Here is a 27,431-nt window from a genome sequence, read left to right as displayed (position 1 = left end):
AATAGGAAAATTTCATGTTGAAAAAATTTATATGTTACAAGTTGGAGTCTTTCCTTCTGGTTTCAGATCATTTTAAATACTGGAAAGATATTTCTATATGCCTTGCATTTATATGTTCTTTTTACTTTGAAGTATAGCTAAATGTAATTAGAATACCAAAAAACAAGAATAATCAGTCACGCGTCAGAAATGGCTGTTCACTTTGTGAAACTGAAATGAACTTTGGATCTTGTCTCTCCTTCGGACAACACAGCTGTGGTTAATCGTCTACACCCCTTGCACTCAGCAGCAGTCCCTAGAGATGTAGCTCCACCCATTCCCTGCCCCTACCTTCCATACACACATCCACATCCACACAGGAAAGCAGCCAGTCTTCTGGATACACAATTTTTATTTGTAAATCCACATCTCTTAGCTTAGAGACACTAATTCTATAGAATCTTTTTCTATCTTACAATATTTAGACTGATCAAAAATCAGGGAAAATGTCCTTGAACTATAGTCATAAAGAAATTTAACTTGGTGCTTATGAAAGCACCTACATACTAAATTCCTGTGCTAGGCTTCAGTAGGAAGTGTGATCACATTTAGTTTCAAAGTTCAACAGTTTCAATTATAGATAAACACGTACCCACAGATCCAGGCAGGACAGATTGCAGCTAGTGGCAGAAAATAGTCAAGAGGGGGTCAGAGCCTCCTGCAGGACTCGGTGGTTCAGCTCTCTCCCAGTCTGGTCTCTCTTATCTCCTTAAATAGGACCAATCAGGCCAACTGACCTATGGCTCTCCTTATCCCACTGGAACCTGAGCATTCACCTTATTCTCCCTAAGGCTTGCCCTCTTTTCTCTGATTCCTGGAAATGTTTTTAGGTTTCACCTGACTTTTTGCTCTGCCATCACTAGACTAACCAAGTAGAAAATTTTGCATGAGAATTACTTACCTCATTTAAGAAGTACTGACTAGAGACGGGGCAGTAAAATTAGGGATAAATAAAAGTTTTGCTGTTCATTTGAAAGGAAAAAATGGCCTTTATTGAGAAAAGTAAGATAAAAACATTTCCATACATGATCATGTGAATTTAGCATTCAAAATGGAAACTAATCGTATGTTTTAAGTTGATTAAAGAGTAAAAGGGTCTCTTTCAAGACAAGAGGGGACAAAAAAAGAATGCTGTATAAGAGCAACTGAAAACTAAGTAGGAACAGATGTGCATGCCTTTCCCTTTAAAGAGTCAGCACAGAATTTATATTCTGACATTTCCTTTAAGAACAGGTCAACAAAAGAAAAATGAAATAGTTGCATATTGTAAACTGGTCACAGTGACACTTGTGGAAAATATCAGAAGTAACAGTAAATGGAAAAATGCCCAAAATGTATGAATCCAAGGGAGGCTAAAATGCCCCTTCCTCACCTATTCGCCTAAAGAGCTCAAATTCATCCTTCAAGTTCTAGCCCAGTCATCACCACTTCTGGCAAATCACCACTCTCACTGCCAAGCAGCACCCAGTGCCTCCTTCGTGCTCCCTGGCACTCCACCCATGGCTCCATTATAACATTTGCCACACTTTTGGGATCATTTACACTTATTATGTCTCTTCCCTTTCTTCAAGACTAATAAGACTATGAGTGAGTGAGTGAGTGAAGTTGCTCAGTCACGTCTGACTCTTTGCGACCCCATGGACTGTAAACTACCAGTCTCCTCCCTCCATGGGATTCTCCAGGCAAGAGTACTGGAGTGGGTTACCATTTCCTTCTCCAGGGGATCTTCCTGACCCAGGGATCGAACCCGGGTCTCCCGCATTCCAGGCAGACGCTTTAACCTCTGAGCTACCAGGGAAGCCCCCAAAAGACTATAACTTGTTTTTTTTTTTCTGTTATTCCTGGTGTCTGGCAAAGGGGAAAGGCGTCTATCCACTTAATTAAGATCTGCTAAGATGTTCCATGTAGAGGCAACTGTGTCTGTATGTGAAGGACATATAAAAATCAGTAAGATACTTCTATAAAGAAGTAGATATCCTTCTGCAAAGTGCAGATAAAAAGCTTTGTTATTATATATAAAAGAAACATAGGAAGATTCTAAAAGGTGGAGAGGAGAAGGCAGACAGGCTAGGGACCTCAAGACCCAAGGAGCAACACTGCAATGAGTTTCCCTGGGTTTTCTTTTAGTTCATATACCCCAGACTTGTTGCTGAAAAAGTCAGAAACCTGGAAATTCCAACAAGTAAGGACAAAAAGAAGCCCCAAGAAAGGCCTGCTATCTTTCCAGCCAAAGGACCAGAAGAGGAGTGGCCTAGCAAGAAAGAAAACAGTAACCACTTCACTCCAACTAAACATCACCATGTCAGGAAAGACAGGGGCTTGCCAGGCTGTGAAGAGTTGCCCCAAGTTCTCTGCCAGAATAGCATCAGAGAAGGCTGAGTAGGAAACTGGTAATTTTATTCCCAATAGTGATTAAAACAAAACAAAACAAAACAAAAACACTTTCCTTGCCACCCCTGTCCATAGCATCAGTGAAGACGACATGGGAGCACCAATGAGGAACCCAGCACATCCAATGGCAACCCACTCCAGTGTTCTTGCCTGGAGAATCCCAGGGACGGGAGAAGGTGGGCTGGTGGGCTGCTGTCTATGGGGTCGCACAGGGTTGGACATGACTGAAGTGACTTAGCAGCAGCAGCACATCCCAGGCAGGGAGGCAGCAATGGAGATAGAGTAGGATATTGAATTCCCACTCTGTCCAGCAACAAGGGTTTCTCCTCACTCTGAGTGTCAATAGAGGGTAAAAATTCCTGGACTCTAACACAACTGGCATTAATAGGATAGTGCCCCCCATTCTCCTGCTAAAGTCAGCTAAAGCAGAAAGGGTAAATGAGATCCACAGTCTCAAACATAACCCCTAAAATGTCCAGGTTTCAGCTGAAAATCATTTATTACAACAAGAACCAGAAAAATATTTTTGAATAAAAAAAGATAACAGATGCCAACATAAAGACAACACATGTAGGAATTATCTGACAAGGATTTTACAACATCCATCATAATGCTTCAATAAGCAATTATGAACATGTTTGAAACAAATGCAAAAGTGTTAAGTCTCAGCAAAGAGATAAAAATTCTCAGCAAGGAAATAAAAGCTACAAAGAATCAAATGGAAATTTTAGAAACAAAAAATCCACAATACTGAAATATAAAAATCAATGAATGGGCTCAACAGCAAAATGAAATTAGAGGAAGGAATCTGTGAAATTGAAGACAGAGCAATAGAAATGAACAATAGAAACTACCCAATCTGAATAACAGAGAAAAAAGAGACTGGGGGAAAAGAATAAATTTATAGAACTTCAGGGACCTGTGGGACTAAAATAAAATCAATGAAACTTTCTAAATAAGTAAATAATTTTCAGATGCAAAGTGTATTATCTAAAGGTTTTGGGGCCCCTATGCTATTGAAGAACAAGTGGAATGTGAAGGACAAATACAGACCTTTGGTGTTATTAATAATATAACACTTAAATCAGACTCAAGTAGCCTAAAAAATGAATGTAGCTTTTGAACATTCACAGGTTGGTACTGAAGGGTGTATATGTATATATATATATATATATATATATATATATATATGGTCTATGAAGTGAAGAAAATCAAGTTCATTTATCATGAGTATTAAGAAGATATAAAACGATGGTAATACATTCTCTTCAAATCAATGGAACTTCAAAATGAACATCTCAGAACAGTACAGCTCTGTTGCTAATAGAGTGATTTTTGTGTATAGAGGAAAACATTTCTATTACTTGGATGAAAAATGCTATCTTGCATGAGTTGACAAGCCCCATGAAGTTTCACTAAGACAAGACACACTTTTAATGGTATAAAATAACCATTATTGGAGTTATTTTCAACCTATATTATCAGTGATCAGATTGGGAATATTTTTATTTTTTGGTACAAATGTAGACTAAATTTTGTAAAGGGTAGATACACTCAGTACAGATGGTCCCTCAAAGTTTAACCTGAAAGAATCATTAAATCGGAAGAAACCCAGTTACAATTTAAAAATAGTTAGCTTTTGAGGGGGTGTACAGAAGAGATAAAAATAGGGCTTCAAATATTTCTGCTCCCATTAACTTTTCTGATTAAAATGAAAATAAATGAATATCCAAGTTAAAAAGAATCCAGAATCACTTTTAAATTCCTGTGAATGAACTAATGAAACATGGTCTACTCCAATCCTATTCATTAGTCTGGTGTTTGTCAGCATCACAGAAATTTATTAATGATAATATGATTCAAACATCTGGTGTCCAGAGAATGTTCACAGCTCCTTCTGCCCTTAAGAGAAGTAGAAGAGCAGTTTTAGGTATGATCTGTCTTTATTCCCAAATCTGAACAATTCTTTTTTTTTTCTTTTTCTTTTTGAACAATTCTTACACATTCAAACATGTGTGAGACCCAGTAGGAACACCTTCCTACTGTTATTCGGAGGCCACAAGTTTCCCTGAGAAGGTCATGTATCACAGAGGATTCCCAGTTCTAACTCTGGTCGACAGTCTCCAAACAATGCAACAGTGTAAATAGAGGATGTATAAAACAGAAGGCTCTTTCACAAAGATTTACTGCTGTGTTTTTGGAATAAAAAAAGTTTCAGTCTTCTTGGTTAAAGGTTGGCAAATGTGTTTTCAACTTTAAAATGTCTGAAATTGGCTCTTTTCTTTCTTGATAGAAGCTGAGTCCGGTGATGTGTTCAACATCTGTGATCCGAGCTGTGTGTAGCTTCAACAGTTCTTCAACCCATAAGGATTCATGCTTCCCGTGCTATGAGGGTGGGAAAGGAAGAAAAGTCACTGGACAATAGTCAGTCCACCTTCCCCACACTCTCTGCATCTCCCTCGTTGTAATCAGCCATGACACCCTGTCTCTTAAATGGCAGATGCCATGAGAATTATTAGGCATAATCCCTGCTCTTGAGCAGTTCACCATCCAATACATACCATTCATGTTTGTTTAGTAGATGTATCAAATCTGAGGAAAGTATATGTGGAACAGATGTACCTATAGTGCCTTGGTGCAAGAAACACCAAAGTATGGGGTTAAAAATGTTGGAAAACAAAAGTAACATGCCATGGTAGAAAGAATATGGGAATTAGCAGAAAGGAACTTGGAATGATGCCAAAGAACTGATGCCTTCAAACGACAGTGCTGGAAAAGACTCCTGAGAGCCCCTCAGACAGCAAAATCAAACTAGTCAATCTTAAGGGAAATCAACCCTGAATACTGGCTGGAAGCACTGATGCTGAAGTTGAAACTCCAGTATTTTGGTCATCTGATGCAGACAGCAAACTCATTGGAAAAGTCCCTGATGCTGGGAAAGATTGAGGTCAGAAAAAGAAGAGGGCATCGGAGGGATGAGATGGCCGGATGGCATCACTGATGCAGTGGACATGAACTTGGGTGAACTTTGGGAGATGGTGAGGGGCAGAGAGGCCTGGCATCCTGCAGTCCATGGAGCTGCAAAGAGTCAGAATGATTGGGTGACTGAACAACAACTTGGATTCAAGTTCTACTTCTACCATCATCCTACCAGGTAAACTGAGGCAAGTTATTTAGTATCTGAATACGAATTCTCTTACCTGCGCCCTCCTCACAGGGTTGCTCTAAAGATCAAACACAATGATGTGTGCAAATGAGCTATACAAATGCTAGTTCTTATCAGAATCAGTTATCTACACAGCTGCAATGAAGAAAGGGTTAGGGGAAGTGGAAAAATACACTTTCACTTCTGGTGAAGTAGTGAAGTTCTAGCTAATATGAGATCAAAAAAGAATTAAAGGCTTATGCTCTGGCACATGGAGGCAGAGATGGAAATCATACATCCATATGTTGGTGTAAATTTTTCTGAAAATGGCGACTGGAGAAAGTCAGATGAAGAACATATCCACGGGCTGGTGTGCTATGATTATACTTTAAAGACATACTTCAATAAAGGTTCATGTGCCCTGATGATATTATTAGTTGCAAATAATAAATACAGACTTTTCACATAAAAGATCAATAATTTCCATTTTCCATTAGCTTCCAGCATCCACCACCCAGTACTGCTATTATATCAGTCTCCTCCACTCCAGCAACCCTCTCTCTGGCTTGCAAGGGAAGAGCCTGACTCAGTAGACTACTTGGCCAGTAGATATTGGCCATCTGTTTCAGCATTTACATGAATAAATAAAAGACATCTGTTCTCTCAAGCCAAATCCAGCTAATCCTTAGTCACTATTTCAGACATGAAACAGAAGGGGTCAGTAAGTATATGTGCTATGTACTTAGTTGGTCAGTCATGTCCAACTCTTTGTGATCCCATGGACTGTAGCCCACCAGGCTCCTCTGTCCATGGGGATTATCTAGGCAAGAATACTGGAGTGGGTTGCCATGCCCTTCTCCAGGGGCTCTTCTCAACCCAGGGATCGAACCCAGGTCTCTCTCATTGAAGGTGGATTTGTTACCATCTGAGCCACCAGGGAAGACCAAGTATATCTGATACACCTTCAAACAATTCACTTTCTGGTTCAAATCCAATATTCAGTGTCTTCTTGTTACACTGCCATTATAGAATTTGTTAAATGCTTATATTTAAGTTATCGGTATGATAGCTTTTGGAATGGTACAGATAGAAAAGTAACTTAACACCTAATTCAAGGCACTTAACATCATTTTGGTTAGTAAAATGTAAGTATAAATCTATTGCAGCCCTTTTTTTTCCAGGGGAGGGCCCAGAATTTATACACAGATTAAGTGACTAAGCCATATGACGTCAACAAAGTTTTTACGTTTTGATCTTACTGTTAGTGCTTTTAACAGACAAGAGTAATCTTCTTTGAATAAACTAAGAGGATCAAGTTTAAAACCATTCTATAATCTCAAACATGTATCTTCTAGTTATCTCTTCCTTTCCCACAGTAATGTCAGATGTAAGACATGCACAAACATATTTATATATCAATGCTTAAAGATAAATTAACAAAGGCCACTTACCGCACAGCTTTCACTATTGTCAGTCCTGTGAGGCAAAATGAAAGCCATGGCATCTAAATTTTCACACTGTAAGGGAGTCTGGGATGTGTTTTTACAACTTGTTAGCACAAGGAAGAAGTGAGTTGGAATCAGAACTTCCAAATTACGGATGATTTTGCTGTTTCTGTAAAATATAGTAATATTCACTTTAAGAAAAAAATAACTATTCCCTTTAATGACTATTTCACTCAAGTATATTTTTAATACAATACATCTCCAAATAAAGTTCAGTCAAATAATTAAACATATTGTAAGAAGTTAGTCATCATAATACCTCACATTTTCTACCAGATGGAGAAGAAGAAGAATTAGAAGACATAGAAACACAACCCAAATAATGTTACTTTTTACAGAAATTTATTAAAACTTTGTATTTTTTTTGTAATTCCACCTTAATAAATTGGAATTGAGACACTAAGGGAAAAAATCATCAATTTTGAATATGTACAACCAAGACTCTAAAGCATTACTGAGAATCTTTTAAATTCCAGGCAGTTATGAACAGAAAGTGAAAGAAAGAGAAATGGTTTGAGATTTTTTCATTCTGGCTCATTCAGAGAAGCTGTTGTTTTAACTGGATCTTCTTTCCTATTCTATAGCTTTGTTTTTACTTTTTTTTTTTAATTAAAGCATATTCTCAAAGATGTCCCAAGTAACACCTTTACCTCATCTTAATTCTATTTCCTTAGGCCTCAAGACTAGATTTGTTTGGGAAAAAAAAAGAAGATTCATTTGGTTTTTTAGTTATCTTTCAAAATTTAAGGTAGTGGTGGTATCATTAAAAAAAAAACAAAAACCACAATCTTATGTGGAACCATGATACATAAAGCATATTAAAATGTGTTCCAGTTGAAGCTGTGAATGGAAAAGGTATAAGTTCTCTTCTTTACCCATTCTCCTGCTGCCACCTCTGAGGCATTTCCATAGGATCCTTATGCCTTAAAGAATATAATAAAAATATAATTTCACAAATGATGTGGTCACAGGTGTATATGTGTAAACAGTAATCTCTAAGTCAGCCTGAGGGAGTAGTTCTCAGACAGGGGCTGAATCCCAGTGGATGCTTCACTCCACTTTTCTCATAGACTGAAGAACCAAAATTGCTTCCAAAGATTTTGCAATTGTTTTAATAAAGATCAACCAATCTCTAAAATGTTCTTCCTCTTTCCTTTATGAAAGCACCACTGATGGTTTCTCAAGAAGGTCACTGTATCATTCAGAGACTGGAAGGGGGCAGGGAACAACCTTTAAAAACACAATATAGCCCAAGGACAGGACATAAATTGGTTAGAACAAACTAGGTCCAAGGTGGCAGACGATTCAAATTCCACTAGACCTTGGGGGCCAATATACACTTACAGTAACACATCAGCATCCTAAATGACACCCCCACAGGCACCATGACAGTTCCAAGGCTGACCATAAAGATCAGAGAGTGGGCAATGCCCAATTTCTGGAAACACCCTCCCCTTCCTCAAAAGAGCTGGAATACCCCTCCCACTCATTAGCCTGTGAAATCACCCACCCCTATAGAAACTGACACTCCATACCCTGGTGCCTCTTGCCTTCTGAGATGGCCCACATTCCATCTATGGAGTGTGTCTCTCCCGGAATAAACCCTCTTTCTCTTTACTATGTCTCGCTCTTGAAGTCTTTCCTGTATGGAGCCAGCAACCCACACTTGGTGGCCATCTCAGGGACTCAGAAGCGATCTGGGACATGGCCATCCTCGTCCACCCCACTTTCGCTCCTGCAACAAATTCCCCTTGCAGCAGAGTCGGATAAAACTGAAAGCTGTGACATTCAAGCTACGGAACGCTGCGGCACTATGGCTTTCTGTCTTCTGCTCCTTTGACGCAGGATGCCTCCAGCCACGCTGTATCATTCTTTGTCTCGAAACTGGCAGTTTGCTAGTTAAAACAGCATCTTCACAATAGCCACCGAAAGAGATTTTAAACACTGTTGTTAACTTCTTAACAAAAGGCAGAGTCAGTATTTAATATGAGCTATAGAATTATTCATCTAAGCTGAGTGGGGGATAAACACTACTTTCATCTAAAAAAATATTTTACTGAACATCAAAATATCAAAATTAATCAGCTATTTCAAGGGGCTTCCTGCATAATCAGAAATGTCAGCTATACAAATACGAATAGTTAGATAGAAGAGGTTCTGCTGACTCAACTGGATGGTAGTCCCATTGGAGAGCTGTATTTAAGAGTAAATGAAATATGTTCTTACTGCTTCAGAGTCTCCAAGGAATCATAACGTCCGTCATAATCAGAATCAAACACAGGACCGCTAACAACATTGAGACCGTTTCTTTCTTCAGCATATCTCTGCAGTAAGGTGCCATGCAAGTAGTGCCATATAACTGAAACAAGAAGGAAGACGCCACAGTGTCAAAAGAACAAGATGACGTAAATCAACTACGAACCAAATTATGAATCAAAATTAGCATTTGTCATAATTAGGGATAAAGTAAAGTCTGGCCAAAAATCCATCGTTCAGCTTTTGCTCTTTGAAAGACTAACGAGCAAATGCTGAAGTCAATTCTACTTCAGGCATCCCTAAACATATGTATTATCAATGAAGCTGAGATCACATATTATCATTAAGTATAAAAAATATAAGAACACAAACAAGACAAGCTATTCAAATTTATTGTTAACATCTGTATTTTTTTTTTGAAATATTCTAGAGCAATGGCACCCCACTCCAGTACTCTTGCCTGGAAAATCCCATGGATGGAGGAGCCTGGTAGGCTGCAGTTCACGGGGTGGCTAAGAGTCAGACACGACTGAGCGACTTCACTTTCACTTTTCCCTTTCATGCATTGAAGAAGGAAATGGCAACCCACTCCAGTGTTCTTGCCTGGAGAATCCCAGGGACGGGGGAGCCTGGTTCCCTGCCGTCTATGGGATCGCACAGAGTCGGACACGACTGAAGCGACTTAGCAGCAGCAGCAGCAGAGAATTTTTAACTATTCAAAAGCATTCTAGAGGTAAACTACAATAAAATTTTCCTTGTATGCTCTGTAAATTACTTAAAGTATAAATGTGTATTTATTCTTAAAAAAGCCAATAGTTACAATAATTAATAATGATGTAAAATCTATTCATTTTAAATTAAAAACAATTATCAAGAACTTCCAAATAGTTAAATAAGGCAACAGACTGAAATTTAATATCTATTAGTAGATTACATTAGCTAGATAAGTTAGGAGTAACATTACATTCTTTTCCCACCAAAAGTGTTTGTAAGATTAAAAATTTTACCTTGAAAACTCTGGTACATGGGCACTATATTAGTTGTAAGTAATGCTTCAGAATATACTTGACTTGAACCTTTATGTAATTCTACAAAGAAAATAACAAGAACAACTATTTCATTCTTCACAAATCACAGTAAGAATTATACTTTCTCATGGGGGTATTTAAAAAATGGGCTATCATCTTAAACTCGTAACACTTTCCCAGGTACTAGATCAAGGCGGGTAATGCAATGTGATCAGGTCCCTTAAAAAAACATTGGATCTTTTCTTCTTCAAGATGAAGAAACAAAATCTTTAATACGAAGGGCCTAAATTAAACATATTCAAATTTTACCTCATTTGCCTTATTTTCAACTAAAGTACATTGTGTCAACAATCTTTCCCTGAACTCTTTCACAGAGAAAAGTAAAAATGAGAACATCTGGCTTCAGAACACCTACTAACCAGAAAAAACATCACAAGGGATGTCTTTCCTGAAATGTGCTGTACAAGGCTTCTTTGTATGGACTTCTGGCTTGGACCTATTTTTATAACGCAAAAGCCAAGTTCTGACTTCAGAAGCTTGCTCTGGGGACTGAACTGGATATTGAGCATATTGACTGGAGTCTTCTGACTTTTTTCCTTTTTAGGCTGGCCTCAAAATGTCTTCTCATTAACATACAGATCTGCCACTTGAAAAAATAGAATAAGATTTCAGAAAAAAAAAAAAAAAGCCATTCCTCAGGGGCTCTGTATCAGTGCAAGAGCAAGCAAACTCAGGCTCTCCTTTTACCTCATCCTTTGACAAATCAGAGTTTTCTTTTTAAACAACAAAATGCTATCTCCTTCCTAAGAACCCTGATGCATCCTTTTGACCTGAGTTTCTCAAATTCTGTTTAAAAGAAATGCAGAAAAGTGAAGAATGTTCTATCTACTGTGGTTACCCTAAATCCATCACTCTCCAAACAAAAGTAAACAGGTTTCCAAAACTTAAGTTTTAGATACTTGAAAAATTTCCCTAATAGTTCCATTTTCCACTCACAGTTTTCATCAATAAATAAACAAGATGTACACGTCCCCATAAGAAAGGAAAGGAAATGGTAGAAAGAAAGAACATAAGGGAAAGGGAACATCAGCGAGGAAGAGACTTACGTGGTGGGGAGAGGAACCCATAGCTCAGTTTAGCGTTATTTTTATAAAATGAACATTTATGGACAGGACTAAGAGGGATTCGGAGATCCTGGTAAAGACAGTTGGAAAAGTCTTCTGTAGAGAAACTGTCCTGAAGAACAAAATGAAAAGGACAATCAGGGATGAGGCATATAGAACAGAACGCTAGAGCTTTACAAATAATTAAAGGTGAACCACGTCATAAAATCATGTGGGTCTGCTTGTCTGTTCATGCCCTGCACTTTTCACTTTTCTATTAGTGTATTCATCTTGTTTCTAACCAACGTGTAGAAACTCTTTATAATATTAAAGATATTAATCACTTGTCATATATGTGCAAATTTTTCCTACCATGTTGTGCTACCTTTGTTTATAATATTTTTGTCTATTCAGTTTCAAACTTTTGTGCAGTGAATTGCTGATTTTTAGAGATCAGACTTTTCCATATTACAATACAGCCAAAAATGGTGGGGGGCGGTGGGGGAAAGCCATGGAACAGCAATTCAATATGAAAACCTCATGAGTAGTGATGACTCAATTTTTGCAGCTTTCATTATATAAGAAAACTGAAAATTCAAACAGAGTCCTAGGACATTATAATTAAGGTATTAAACTATAATAAATAGGATGGGGACCTACAAAAAACTGGGTAAACTGCTGTATACTGAGTGGTCCAAAAAGTTTGTTTGGGTTTTTTGAAGATGTTATGGAAAAACACAAGTCAAGTTTTTGGCAAACTCAATATTACAAAGTCAATTAAAAAGTGTTTGAAATGTTTGAAGATGTTCTTCAAAAATTAAAAATCAAATTAAGGTAGAAACTTTATGTACATATGTGAATGTGTGTGTGTATTCTCTCTACATACAGATACAAAAATTACATATATATGAACAATCTTAGTGAGTAGTAACAATAACTCTGTTTTTAAAATCTAACTGCTATAGTCAACTAAGCTCTCTCAAATCCCCTTTCTATCCCTTAAGAGCATCCTATATCTTACCAGACATTTTCAATTTCTGAAAATCTGGTCAGTCTAGTTTAGACCCTGATGCTGGGAAAGAATGAGGGCAGGAGGGGAAGAGGGCAACAGAGGATGAGATGGTTGATGGCCATCACTTACTCAATGGACTTGAGTTTGAAGAAACTCCAAGAGATAGTGAAGGACAGGGAAGCCTGGTGTGCTGCAGTCCATGGGGTCACAAAGAGTCGGACACGACTTAGGGACTGAACAACAACTAGTTTAAAACTTTATTTCCAGGTAAGATCTAAATCTCATCTCTTTCTCAAGCTCTATTTCTTTCCTCATTTGTCTTGCTACCAAAGCATCCAGGGGGTGAGGGTGAAGGAGAATGGTGGTCTTATTCTGGAATATCTTCCCCTACTCCTTTCAAGGCTGAACTCCTCTAGTCTGGGTGGTGGACAGGACCCCAGGCCTCTCCCTGGTTTGGTCTGGGAGGTCTCCCTGTAGGTGGTATATGTACTGAGGTTACTGAGCTTCAATGTCCTCCTCCATCCCTGAGGGCCCAAGATTTGGGCAGCTGAGGGAAATCCTTGGACTTACACAGCTGTGTATTTAGAAATAATAACTGTAATTGATTGTGAAAGTGATTTCATGAAATTAGAAATTAGCATCATCAAATATTAAAACCAAGAAAAAAAAAAACCAAAGCATGTAAGAAACCTTCACTGCATACCTTCATTTCACAAAGGTTTGCTCTGAATGTCAAAGTCACATAGCTAGTCAGTGGCCAAGCTAGAACCGGGACCTAAATTTTCTGACTCTCGGCTCAGTGATCTAATTTGGGAGCTGGTTACAGAGCCGAGATGGACAGTGAGAAATGATGCGGACAAAGTTTTGCTTAGTAATAACATAAAATAGCCACGCAGAGGGAAAGAGATGGCAAATACTTGCATTTCTGCTGATACTGTAGGATGTCCAAAGGGGCATCAGGATGTCACGGCTGTAACCACTCACAAACTGGTGCTGGTAAAGCAGACAGACAGTGCTGTTCTGGAGAACTCTGGGTCTTCCATAGGGTAGAGCACCACGCTTAATGGTCTTCTCTTGGGTCATAGGGGGGAAGTGAAACCACCGTTCAAACACACTTAGTATGCTTTGTATGGTAAGATATAATGATACACCCTCATCTGATTCCTTTCTCTACTTAATCCTATTGAAAAATTATTTGTAACTGCAAAATAAAACTACTTACAAAGAACAGAACCATAAGTAATTTTAAAAGAACAAAAGGGGTTCACAAGAGTGTGTGCCTATGTAGATCCTGAACTATCAATGTGATATTAAGATATCACAAGAAGATACTACATGAGATTGCTAGGGATTTCAGTAATTAGGACTTATGTTACTAAAATTCTTTAATATTATCTTTATTACCTATTTTCCAAGACATAATATCAAAAGAAAGTTTTCTGGATGATGTGTATACTCAGAAAGCAAAAATTTTAAACTGAAATTATGAGACTACCCCAAATGGAATAATAGCACATATACCATTTATTGCCCTTTTCTCAAGCATCAGATGCTTTATAGAATTCTCTGTATATATCATTGAATTTAATTCATATGGACCCCTATAAATTGAGGCTATATACTTATTTTACAGATGAGAAAAGAGCAACTTATAGGGAACAAATACTTTTTCCATGGACATACGGTTTCTAAGCTCATATTCAAACCCATATCTACTCAGTTCCAAAGGTTGTCATTTTTCACCATGACACTTTGCCACCTTGGGGTCATCTAAAATTTCTATAATCTGTGCATTTATAGAGATTTTATAGAGAGAAGTCCAAGTCAAGAGCATGCAGAATTCACTTTTTTATTCCAGCAAGAAAAAAACTGTTAGCCAAGTAACTTAAGGATCTGAGACTGTGTCAAGGACCATCAAAGGGATACTAAATACCCACACTTCATCAGTTGTCTGCATATGCTTAATTTTCATTCAAGAGTTATGAAGAAGTGACTTTAGATAAATCAGTTTATACTACCTTATAATTAAGAACTAAGTGAAACAGAAATTTAGGTATTTTAAATGCAATCTGAGGATCTATTATTATAATATAAACCTATACATATCTTCAAAATCTCAAAATACTCCACTGAGTCCATAAAGAGTGATTCAGCTTCCAGTAACTACATTACGTACTGCTTCCACTGTAAACACCCCTTCCTTCCTTATGACTAACAGTTTGGATTGTCAAGCTAAAAAGTTCACCCAGTTCATCAGGTGGTCCTCCACCACTACCTTATTCTATTGGTTATTCTCAAACAATGACCCCAAACTAATTTTGAGCTTCACATTGTTGAGAAAAATCCTGCTTACCTTCTGCCATAGTCAGATTCAACTGTGTCTGAAAATCCACAATTGGCAAAATCTAAAAAATTAATGATACAATTTTTGAGGGTTGAAAAATGTGCCTTAATTTTGTAACAAATGACTTTTATAGCTTAAGTATTCCACCATAGAACAAAGATAAAATTATAACCATTCTGTACAAGTGAAATTATTTTTTTGAAGAAGAGGATAAAAACATAGGGATAGTAGTTGCAAAAAGACAAAATTATTAGCACAGCAGAACACAAGCCATTTAAAAATAAGAATATAACTACTGTTTATAATTCTTATCTCTACTCTTATGGTCTTTTACAAGCATAAATTAAGCCTAAAACAAAACAGAGCATAAGATGAGCTACTCAAATGTTTGCTTTTATGGACATGATCAATTTTGTTCATAATTTGTCATATATTTTCATCTCCTTACAACAATTACATATTAGGAATAAAAATGAAGTGTAATAAATTCATTTCATCCTTCAAAATATTTTCCTCCTAAATTTAAAACAGGTTGGATGTATTTTAGAGAGGAAATACTGAGATTGGTTCATAAAAGACTTCACTGCTAGGAGGGCAGCCCGGATTCTGGGATTCAGTATATTTCAGAATTCAGCTAGAATTCTTGCAGCCTGCAGCCAAATCAAGTCTCAATACAAGGGGATTAAAAATACAGCGAGTGTAAAAACTAAGAGGGGGGAAAATAAAAAATAAAAAGGTTGGCATATGTCACTAGAGTTGAAAATACGTACATTTGCTCCCACTCACAAATACGCTATGCAGAAGGTGCTATAAAATCATAGCCACTGGGCTAAATACTTTCAGAATACTTACTGAGGGATCACACGAGCAGTCAAGGCTCTCCCTGGGGGCTCTTGTGAAGGGGCACTGGACCAGGGGCCGGACTTCTTTGGGATGCTTTGGAGTGTAAACAGGATTGCTTAGAAGATGATTAAGGCTTCCATGAGTCCCATTATTAGGAGCTGGTGTCAAATTCAGTAAATCTGCATAATTCCAAGAATGGTAAATAAAGATTTACTTAAGAAATTTCAAAACTAAATAGTAGTTTTGCACTATGAATTTTATTTTTTAAATCCAAATCTATATGAGTCCTTAACTCTTTACCTAAAATAAAACTAAAAATCTCTCTTTCTCAGGTTGTAGAATATTTATGATCAGGCTATTCTTGATGGAAATATTGATATGCACACTGTACTTCTCTATAAAAATCTCTAAATTTTAATGTAAACAGTAACTATAGTTATCCCCTATTCAATGTTTATTATATGCCAATCGTGCTAAATATATTTGTTGTCAATATTTGGTAGATGAATACAGAGAGACATCATTTCATCATTATTCAGTCATTAAGTCATGTCTGACTCTTCGCAACCCCATGGACTGCAGTACGCCAGGCTTCCCTATCCTTCACTATCTCCCAGAGTTTGCTCAAATTCATGTCCATTGAGTCGATGATGCCATCCAACCATTTCATCCTGTCATCCCTTCTCCTTTTGCCCTCAATCTTTCCCAGCATTAGGGTCTTGTCCAATGAGTTGGCTCTTTGCATCAGGTGGCCAAAATATTGGAGCTTTAGCATCAGTCCTTCCAGTGAGTATTCAGGGTTGATTTCCTTTATGATTGACTAGTTTGATCTGCTTGCTGCCCAAGGGACTCTCAAGAGTCTTCTCCAACACCACAGTTCCAAAGCTTTAGCACTCAACCTTCTTTATGGTCCAACTCTCATATCTGTACATGACTACTGGAAAAACCATAGCTTTGACTTGATGGAACTTTGTTGGCAAAGTGATGTCTCTACTTTTGAATACGCTGTTTAGATTTGCCATAGCTTTTCTTCCAAGGAGCAAGCATTTCATTGTACTTCATTTTATTACACTCCAGAGATTTTTTTTACAGTTGAAGGTCTATGACAGTCCCACATTGTGAGATGATGCTTAGCATGTTTTAGCAATAAAGTACTTTTTAATTAAAGTATGTATATTTTTCTAAACATAAGCTACTGCACACTTAATGGACTACAGTATAGTGTAAAAATAGCTTTTATATGCACTGAAAATCAAAAAAATTCATGTACTTGCTTTATTAGAGTATTCACTTTATTGCAATGGTCTAGAACTGAATTTCAATTTCTCCAAGGTGGGCTTCCCAGTTGGCACTAGTGGTAAAGAAGCTACCTGCCAATGCAGGAGAATTAGGAGATGTGGGTTCAATCCCTGGGTCAGGAAGATGCCCTGGAGGAGGAAATGGCAACCCACTCCAGTATTCTTGCCTGGAGAATCCCATGGACAGAGGGGCCTGTTGGGCTACAGTCCACAGTGTCGCAAAGAGTTGGACTTGACTGAAGCGACTTGGTACACATGCACGACTGGAATCAGCATGCTTACTTAGCTCAAGGTCTCAAGTTACTAATATAGTAGACCTGGATTCAAAATCAGCTCAGTCCAAGTCTAAGACTCATGCTGTTAATAATAATAATAGCAAACACTTACACAGTAAAGCACTTATTATATGCCAGGCACTGTTTAGACGCTTTAGGATATATTAACTCATTTAAGTATTCAGTCTCCCGCTAAAAGAATTATGTCAATACTTAGGACACATTTAAGGTTTTATAAATTCTAGTACTGTTATCAGAAAAAGGAAGCAATATTTAAAATGCAATATTCAACCATAAAAGCTCTAATTTAGAAGGTATGGAGTAAACTAAGAATATAGCCAATGCGTTCTCCTCCATTTCTGCAACCTTGACATTGCCGTCCATTCAACTATTATTGCTACTAGAGGATCCACCTGTTTTTTCTACCTTTCACAACCTCCAAACTCTTTTCTCTGGCTTCCACCCTGATCTGGTTCAACTGTCATCTCATTAAGTCTAGGGCCTAGCAAAGTATCAGGCACTTACAATTTATAGACCATCTGCTCTGTTATATTTTGCCACTGTGCAGCCTAGTGGAAACATCAGATAGCTATGTTTTGCATATGTTTTCAATGACTCTGGGTCAGGAAGAAGAAAGGTGGAAATATGAGGATCTTGCCTTATCATCATTTCCTGAAAGGTGCCCAATATGTGACCTACTTTTGATAATCTATTCCAGCTCTGTGTTCAGAAGGGAGAAGAGCTACCTGTTCACACTTACCACACATTAAGTTATAGACTTCAATATTTTCAAAGGAGTCAACTTCAGTGCTGTGCTTGAATCCAGGTCCATAGCCAATAAAGAGGGCCTACGTTGGCCAGAAAAGAAACTGGTCACTAAAGTTGGTCACTAAAAAGGTATTTTTTTGCCCATTGTACATATACAAACTGGTTATATTAAGATAAGTGGAAAAATACTGTGCCCAGTGGCCCTTCTAGGATATTATTTTAATCCCTGTTGCACATTTAATCTAAAGACATCTAAGATATCTTTCTTAACTTTATTACAATTCTGAACCTGACAATCAGAACAAAATGATGATGAAATTTTTTTTAAACTGTGAAATGGGATCTAAATCTTACTCTGCCCACCATACACCATGCTGTAGGGATAATGATATGAGTGTATTTTGAAATTTTTACAGTGCTAGGCAAATGGAAGGGATTATCTTTATTTAGAACATAAGTATGTTATCTTTCCACCTATTAATTACTGCCTTTTGTTTACTGTGAATCAACATTCTCAATGAAGTACAAATAGATGAAAAAATAATTATTAGAAATATAGTATGAAATGTGGGCTTCCCTGGTGGCTCAGTGGGAAAGAATCTGCCTGCCAATGTAGCAGACACAGGTTTGATCCCTGGGTTGGGAAGATCTCCTAGAGGAGGAAATGGCAGCCCATTCCAGAGTTCTTGCCTAGAAAATCCCATGGAAAGAGGAGCCTAGTGGGCTACAGTCCATAGGGTCATAAAGAGTTGGACACAACTGAGTGTGTGTGTGCACGCGTGCACAGACACACACACACACACACACACACACACAAAGTGTAAGTCACACATTCGGAAATGTAACTTTTTAAAATTCTATTAATGTTCAAAGTAAAACAGCTATATGAAAGTATGTGCCTCATTAATTCTCTTTAAAGACTCATAAGGACAGTCTACATCTTTAAGTCTAAAACTTTATATATCAGTTTTTTCTTTAGATATAAACTATAATTTTTAAAGTGGAATAGGTTTACTCACTTGCATATTCAAAAATGTATTATCAGAGCCATGGAATCCACCTCCACAATATTTCCTTTCTGAAGGATTCCTAATTGTCACATAATACGAATTAATAATGCAAAGTCCACTCATAAAGCAAAATCGACACCCATGACATTATTTCCATTAATAAAGAGCAACTATTTTTTGATAGTTAACAATTTATTTGTAAAAAGTATACCGTTTAGCCTAAAGAAATGCTTGGAACATAGTAGATGTTCACTAAATATTAGTTCTCTCATGAGGATAAGGACCTTCTCTTCTTTCATATTCTTTTTCTAAACACTGAAAGCACAGTTCTCTAATAAGGGAGAGACCTTGTAATTCTGTTGACTGAATTCTGGTTTACTGTTTAGGTTTTGCTGGACAGAGGTATGTATTTATCATCTCTGGCTTCCAGGAGTTAATGATCAAGTTTGACACATTAACAATATGCACAATCCAAATAATTTGCTGAACATAACAATAAACTGAGGTTTATTGATGGATTTAGTATAACAAGAATGAAAAAAACAGCTCTGTCTAATGAAGATGGTAATTGCTCATTATTATAACAAAGAGCTTTTGCCAATCATTTGTTAGACTTTGAAGCTATTGTTAGGCATAACCATAACATGTAGAAAAGACACAAGGCAAGTGGAACATAAGAAATAATCAAGATGGATGTGAGGGGACAGAGCAGTGGTTCTTAGCTGGAGGTGTCCCCCTCTCACCAGGGAATTGCAGCAATGCCTGCACATATTTTTTGTTGTCACAACTATAGACAGCACTTTTTTATCTAGTCAGTAGAAGCCAGGGATGTTTTCAAATACCCCAAAACACACAGGACAGCTCCCCACCACAAAGAATTATCTGATCCCAAATGTCAATAGTCCAAGGCTGAGAGAAACTGGGACAAAGAGAATCATACTTGAAGTCTTCATATTACAACATCATTGGAAAGGACCCAATGGTCCTTTCAAGGACCTTGAATGACTAGGTTTACCTGGGAGACTGTCAGAACTTACAATGCAAGTTGCCACTGAGGATCCAAATAGAACGTCAAGCGCTCAATTCTGTCATTTTTGGCAAAATGCAAACGCTTGGGTAAGAAATGTTTCAGGTAAGGTTTGAAGTGCTGGTTTGGTTCCTGGCACTGAAATTGTAAGAGACAAAGAAAAACCATTTCCACATTTTCTAAGTGTAAACTGCTCTTGAAATTGCTTCCTAAGTCCATATGAATTTTTTTCTCCTGAATGTTTAATCAGTATGCCCAATAAGTCATAGATGCAAAAATAACTGAGTTTTCACTACTTACATAATGTATAATTTGCATATTCTCAACTATTGTATTTTCTTATTTTATAGGAAATCATAATTATTGCATAAGAGTCCTAGTCCTCAATTTAGTCCTTAGATTGAGTCACTAGTTTATATTTGTTCTACTACTGATAATCTATTTTCAAATACTCTTATAATAATTTTAAGAACTTTCTTTAAAATTGTAAGAATTTTCATCAAGTAAAAAAATGGAATATAGGTAAATCAGCACTAGGGCAAAAGTTTAAGAAATCAACCTAAGAAAAACTGGTAGGAAATATATTATAATGCTAAGTGTTTGTGGTAGTATGGCTACAGGCTTTCCCTTCCTATTGTTTTCAATTATTTCTTGTACTGTCATATAAATTTAATAATGTCAATAAATAAATTCTTAAAATTTTAAAAACCTACATTATTGAGATATGTCCTTAAAGACCTTTAAAAACTACAGGGCATTTAAATGTTGGCCCAGATATCCCCCCCCCAAAAAAGAAAATAGATTAGGTTAAAATCCTATAATCTCCCAATCAAATACTAAAACTTTCTTCTAAATATATTTTATACAAAACTAGCAACAAAACAGTAATAGGGAAAAAAAAGATACTCACAGAAAGATTTTTGGCAATGCCTTCATAATCAACTGAAGAGAGGTAAAGATAAGAATAGTTGAATGGTATGCTACTATTAAAAATAATACAAAAATATAGCACATCAGACACAAATCCATTTAAAACAATGACATACTACTTTAATAGTTTTTCTTAAGTACTAATTAAAACTTGTTATTGTACAAGTTAGAGTCTATGCTTTGGGTTACTATGTCAATATATGTGTATAACAATTTTCCTGGAGGGAAATCTACTTCTCCTCACAAATACTCAACCATATCTACTGAAACATATAGCACTGCATATACCCAAACCTAATCCAACAGTGATGACTGTCAGAAAAATCTCTTTTCTCTTTCCATTTCAAAGGTAATTTTAACAGAATGATAAACAAAACTGCTCTTAGTATTTTAGAATTACCAAGGATGGTAATCGAAAAGAAGGGTATAACAATCAATTCTTAACCAGGCTTGATTTTCAAAAGAATGAATATTTAAAATTTCCTGGCAGGTTGGGTATGACATGTGGTCAAGAGAGAATGTGAAATTTCTTCTTCTCTGCTCACAAAACACATTCTCATTGTTTTTTGGAATAGTTTAAGAAAGTCATTTCTGAGAACAGAAATTAGTTGCTTATAGAATTAATCATCTCAGCCAGCATTCCTCCTTATAATGGAATATTATCCTATAACACCTGTAAGTTAGTTTAATGAAATGATATTAATTAAAGTTGAATAAATGTAGCTGAAATTTTGAGTTTTTTTCCTTATAAGTAATCTTGAATCCAACAAAAGCAAAATATGAAAGTGAAAGTGTTACTCGCTCAGTTGTGTCTCTGAGACTCTTTGCGATGCCATAGACTGTAGCCCGCCAGGCTCCTCTGTCCATGGAATTCTCCAGGCAAGAATACTGGAATGGGTTGCCATTCCCTTCTCCAGGAGATCCTCCCAACCCAGGAATCGAACCTAGGTCCCCTGCATTGCAGGCAGATGCTTTACCATCTGAGCCACGAGGGAAGCCCAAGAAAAATACACATAACATAAAACTGTACCAAGCTCATCAAATAATATTCTTAGTCATGAATAACAGGTAAGTGGTTAGACTTATGTCCTCATATCCAGTCCCATAAAATCCCTTTGGGTGCAGAAGGCCAGTCCTGGATATTTAATCATGAAAAAGAAATTAATTGATCACCTTTAATTTAAAGATATGATTCAGAGGAATGTATTGTAAATATAGAGCTTTCCCAGGTACTGCAGGGGTAAAGAATTCACCTGCTAATGCAGGAGATGCAAGAGATGCAGGTTCAATCCCTGGGAAGAAGATCCCCTACAGTAGGAAATGGCAACCCACTCCAGTATTCCTTCCTGAAGAATCCTATGGACAGAGGAGCCTGGCAGGCTACAGTCTATGGGGTTACAAAGAGTCAGACACAACTGAGCACGTACACACTAGTTGTAAATATAATCATATTCAAAATTAGCACAGAGATATACTTACATGAATAGTATTTATCTGGAACATCAGAGGGTCTCAGTCGAGCTGCGGGTCCATATACAACTTTATAATCTTTAGTATCTCCCAAGTATTTATTCAGATACACATATTTCTTACAACTGCCTTGTTCCATGCCTAGGAGAAAAAAAAAATCCCCAAACATGTCGCAACCTTAATAAAAAACCTTTAACATGTAGGACAGAATTTCTTTCACTTTCAGAATTAAAATCAATAAACATGAGGTCAGCACTCACGATGGGCTTCCTAGGTGGTGCTAGTGGTAAAGAACCTGCCTGCCAGTGCAGAATACTTAAAAGATGTGGGTTCGATCCCTGGGTCAGGAAGATTCCCTGGAGGAGGGCATGGCAACTCGCTCTAGTATTCCTGCTTGGAGAAACCCATGGACAGAGGAGCCTGGTGGGCTACCAGTCCATGGGGTCACAAAGAGTAGAACATGACTGAAGTGACTTAGCACACATGCAGGCAGCACTTATGATAGTTGAACATCTAACAGGTAAGACACAGAGTTTCACATATATCTACCACTTCGCTTAAAAAAATATTTTCCCTTCTCTCCATCTAAAATTAGTTCAGTGTTTCTTATTTATGTATTACAATATTTTTATGTGAATGAGGAAGAATATCACAGTTTTAGCCTGAGTATGAAAGCACAGTTATTTTCTCAGAATCAACTAGTATACTAACTAGGAGTATAAAACACTCATCTCATTTTCAGACTGGAGGCTTCTTTAGAATACATCTTCTTAGGACTGTTTCTAGAAATAGTTTTCAATAATTATTTCTGAAGCAAACAATAATAACAACAAGAGCAAACAAAAAGCAGCTTTTTCTGATTTTCCTGTATACACATGGCTTTTACAGTCCCAAGTCTGCATACAAACATGTTTTAAAGGTCACAGTAAATAAGAGTTAGATCAAAATACTGCCAAAATTAACACATACTCCCTTTAAAAGTCAGATTTATCATTCTAGAGAAAATAGAAGAAGCACATAATAATCTGTTCAAAGTATGCCTAAAATGTTTAGAGTAGATTTACCAAAATTTAATATTGAAAAAATAACTCTCCAAGTTTCTAATGTAAGTCTTCCCCAAATCAGGAGATAAGTGCGTTGTGGTTAATAAGCTCATAGGTGTCTGTGAGTTCTGTGTTTTATTTGTATGTTATATTTAATGTAATGTTTTCTAAAGATTCTCCACAAGGAATAATTAGCTATAAAAGTCAGAGGAAATAATAAAACATGAATCAATCAAGTAAACTTTTGGAAGCTCCATTTAACCTGAAAGATAAAGGATATAAACCCAGGTTACCATGATCTGAAATAAGGATGAGGTTCAAGCATCTATGCAAGTTCAGCTCCTTCAGACCATCCATGAGCATGCCAACCATGTTGTCAACCCTCTGCAAAGCTCTGATGACCTAAGAAAGGGAAACAATCTCATGTCATGCAGTTAAAAGTATTCATGGAATGCTTCTTAGAGTTCTGTGTACTTAATTTTTTAAAACTAGAACTTCTAAGAATAAAACCCATTATTTCCAAACAAACTGCATTATTTTGCATACGAATGTCACAAGGACACAGAATGGCATATGGTTTTGGCAAACTGCCTTTGGTATTTCTCTCCTTCTCTCTCCCAGCAAAATCACCTGAGGGAAATTCTTGTGCAGCTTTGCCTATAGCAAACCAGTCTAATCTTTACTTACAGTCTGTATATTTTACTCTATTATGAAACACGCTCTTTCAACATGATCTCACATTGACTGAAAGATATCCAAGTAACATGGACTGGAATTTTTAAGAATTAAGATAAAGTAAGTTTTGATGAGCCAATAATACTAGCGTTTAACCAAGTTTATAAATTAATGAATATGATTTGAAAAGTAATGGACTGAACCCTGAATGAAGATAAATCAGAAAAGCAGTTATGTTGGGAAATCTTTCAATTCAGTTCAGTTCATTCGCTCAGTCGTGTCCAACTCCCTGTGACCCCATGAACCGCAGGATGCCAGGCCTCCCTGTCCATCATCAACTCCCACAGTTCATCCAAACTTATGTCCATTGAGTCAGTGATGCCATCCAACCATCTCAGCCTCTGTCATCCCCTTCTCCTCCTGCCCTCAATCTTTCCCAGCATCAGGGTCTTTTCAAATGAGTCAGCTCTTTGCATCAGGTGACCAAAATATTAGAGTTTCAGCTTCAACATCAGTCCTTCCAATGAACACCCAGGACTGATCTCCTTTAGGATGGACTGGTTGGATCTCCTTGCAGTCCAAGGGACTCTCAAGAGTCTTCTCCAACAACACAGTTCAAAAGCATCAATTCTTCTGCACTCAGCTTTCTTTATTGTCCAACTCTCACATCCATACATGACTACTGGAAAAACCATAGCCTTCACTACATGGACCTTTGTTGACAAAGTAATGTCTCTGCTTTTGAATATGCTATCTAGGTTGGTCATAACTTTCCTTCCAAGGAGTAAGCATCTTTTATTTTCATGGCTGCAATCACCATCTGCAGTGATTTTAGAGCACCCAAAATAAAGTCAGCCACTGTTTCCACTCTTTCCCCATCTATTTGCCGTGAAGTGATGGGACCGGATGCCATGATCTTCGTTTTCTGAATGTTGAGCTTTAAGCCAACTTTTTCACTTTCCTCTTTCACTTTCATCAAGAGGCTTTTTAGTTCTTCTTCACTTTCTGCCATAAGGGTGGTGTCATCTGCATATCTGAGGTTATTGGTATTTCTCCTGGCAATCTTGATTCCAGCTTGTGCTTCATCCAGCCCAGTGTTTCTCATGATGTACTCTGCATATAAGTTAAATAAGCAGGGTGACAATATACAGCCTTGACGTACTCCTTTTCCTATTTGGAACCAGTCTGTTGTTCCATGTTCAGTTCTAACTGTTGCTTCCTGACCTGCATACAGGTTTCTCAAGAGGGAAATCTTTAGTGAACAGAAAAGTAATACTGGTCTTAAAATTTATATGATCTGATCCTTTACAAAATGATCCTTAGAGTTACTTGTAGCCAAACTTACCTAGAGATGGATCTTGATAGTGAAAGAATAAAACTTATATTAGCATCTGGCCAATTGTTTAGACTAACATAAGAGGTACAGGAAACTTCCCTCAGTCTAGTGATGGCAGGACCGCACTGTCAGCCATGCATCTCCCACCTCTAAGAAAGAGCATCTCTGCTGAGCTGATGGACAAAATCAAAGCCAGGGCACGCAGCATTGTTAACTACATTGAAGTCACTGGAGATAGGTTTTGCTGGAAAGAGTACAAAGGGTGGAGTGTGACAGGTCTCATTTGAAATTAAAAATGCAGAATTTAACTCATCATTTGTTCAATTCAGCACCATAGATAGTGTAAAATCAAACAATGCTCCCAGTTCCTTTTGATTAAAGTGCATCATTGTAGTTTAATAGAAATGTCCTTAATACTCTTTCCAGAAATCATGGATTCTTATAGAATAATCAAGAAATCTGCTTCAAAGCAAAGTTCAGTTAGATGCTACCAGGTTTAATGAAAAAACCACTGATAAAAATGTACTTACTTCACTGCTGACTGGTCCATAAGAGTGACCCGAAGAATCTGGTTCTTCTAAATACAGAGTGTAAAAGTGTGGTCTAAATCAAACAGTATCAAAATGTAATATTTTATGAACACATTGTAAAACAGAATAGAAAGAATAATTCAACAAATGATAGTGAATAAAAGTTATACAGCACTGGGGTAACATTTCTAAAAGTGCTGAGAAATAATTTACATGTTTAGAATTCTTCGAAACGCGGCTATAATAGTCACTAAAAAGTTCATTTGGATGTAAAACATCATAGCCAATAGCAAATTTTTCTATCTTCTATTTAAAATATTCAGACATTTTTATAAAACAAATGAGTATTTTATGGTAGAAATTAATCATCTACATACCTTTCATCTTTAGGAAGCTGTAGCCACTTAAGAATGGCTAAAATTCTTTCTTCAAATGGTACTGAACTAAAATGAAAGATAAAATGAAACAAATATGTGACGAGTGTTAGGGTTTAAAATATCAATGTGTGTCTTACTGAAAACTGCATTCAGAGAGATTAAAACAATTCAAGACATCAAATATGTTTGAAGTAATGTAAGAGTTTCATCTGAAAACTTAAAATTGTTTTCCCGACCTAGGAACAAATATTAAGTTTTTACACATATGAAAGTTGTTGTTGTTCATTATTATTCAGTTACCCAGTCATGTCTGACTCTGCAACACCACAGACTACAGCACACCAAGCCTCCCTGCCCCTCACCATCCCCCAAAGTTTGCCCAAGTTCATGTCCACTGCATCAGTGATGCCATCCAGCCACCTCATCCTCTGATGTCCTCTTCTCCTTCTGCCCTCAATCTTTCCCAGCATCAAGGACATCAATGAGTCAGCTGTTTGCATCAGATGACCAAAATACTGGAGCTTCAGCTTCAGCATCAATCCTTCCCATGAGTATTCAGGATTGATTTCCCTTAAGATTTACTGGTTTGATCTCCTTGCTGTTAAGGGACTTTCAGGAGTCTTTTCCAGCACCACAGTTTGAAGGCATCAATTCTTTGGCATTCTGCCTTCTTTACGGTCTCATGACCACTGGGAAGACCACAGTCTTAACTATATTGGACCTTCTTTCGGCAGTGATGTCTCTGCTTTTCAACACACTGTCCAGGTTTGTCACAGCTTTCCTGCCAAGAAGCAATCATCTTCTGATTTCATGGCTGCAGTCACCATCTGCAGTGATTTTTAGAGCCCAAGAAGAGGAAATATGTCACTATTTCCACTCCCTCTTCTATTTGCCATGAAGTAATGGGGCTAGATGCCATGATCTTAAGTCTTTTTTTTTTTTTTTTTTAATATTTAGCTTTAAATTGGCTCTTTCACTTTTATCCTTCACCCTCATCAAGAGGCTCTTTAGTTCCTGTTCACTTTC

At 37.2% G+C, this 27,431-nt stretch overlaps 1 protein-coding gene across 1 annotated transcript in view; it reads right to left on the bottom strand.

Moving 5' to 3' along the window:
* Positions 1 to 371: 371 nt before the first annotated feature.
* Positions 372 to 27,431, bottom strand: part of ENPP1 (ectonucleotide pyrophosphatase/phosphodiesterase 1) — a 73,864-nt gene continuing 46,804 nt past the window's right edge. The window contains exons 10-25 of the mRNA XM_061428001.1: positions 26,406 to 26,471; positions 26,029 to 26,101; positions 23,781 to 23,889; positions 22,454 to 22,585; positions 20,955 to 20,986; positions 20,055 to 20,182; positions 19,027 to 19,096; positions 18,000 to 18,087; positions 15,676 to 15,845; positions 14,833 to 14,884; positions 13,401 to 13,552; positions 11,471 to 11,600; positions 10,344 to 10,424; positions 9,307 to 9,439; positions 7,027 to 7,189; positions 372 to 4,815 (exon numbers count right to left, since the gene is read on the bottom strand). Of these exons, the coding sequence (XP_061283985.1) occupies positions 4,645 to 4,815; positions 7,027 to 7,189; positions 9,307 to 9,439; positions 10,344 to 10,424; positions 11,471 to 11,600; positions 13,401 to 13,552; positions 14,833 to 14,884; positions 15,676 to 15,845; positions 18,000 to 18,087; positions 19,027 to 19,096; positions 20,055 to 20,182; positions 20,955 to 20,986; positions 22,454 to 22,585; positions 23,781 to 23,889; positions 26,029 to 26,101; positions 26,406 to 26,471 (1,750 nt within the window). The 3' untranslated portion in view covers positions 372 to 4,644. The remainder of the gene's footprint in view (positions 4,816 to 7,026; positions 7,190 to 9,306; positions 9,440 to 10,343; positions 10,425 to 11,470; positions 11,601 to 13,400; positions 13,553 to 14,832; positions 14,885 to 15,675; positions 15,846 to 17,999; positions 18,088 to 19,026; positions 19,097 to 20,054; positions 20,183 to 20,954; positions 20,987 to 22,453; positions 22,586 to 23,780; positions 23,890 to 26,028; positions 26,102 to 26,405; positions 26,472 to 27,431) is intronic.

The sequence above is a fragment of the Bos javanicus genome, chromosome 9 (genome assembly GCF_032452875.1).
Source record: "Bos javanicus breed banteng chromosome 9, ARS-OSU_banteng_1.0, whole genome shotgun sequence".
Taxonomy (NCBI): Eukaryota; Metazoa; Chordata; class Mammalia; order Artiodactyla; family Bovidae; genus Bos; species Bos javanicus.
Note: the sequence above shows the minus strand (reverse complement) of the source record. Positions and strands in the feature narration are given on the sequence as shown.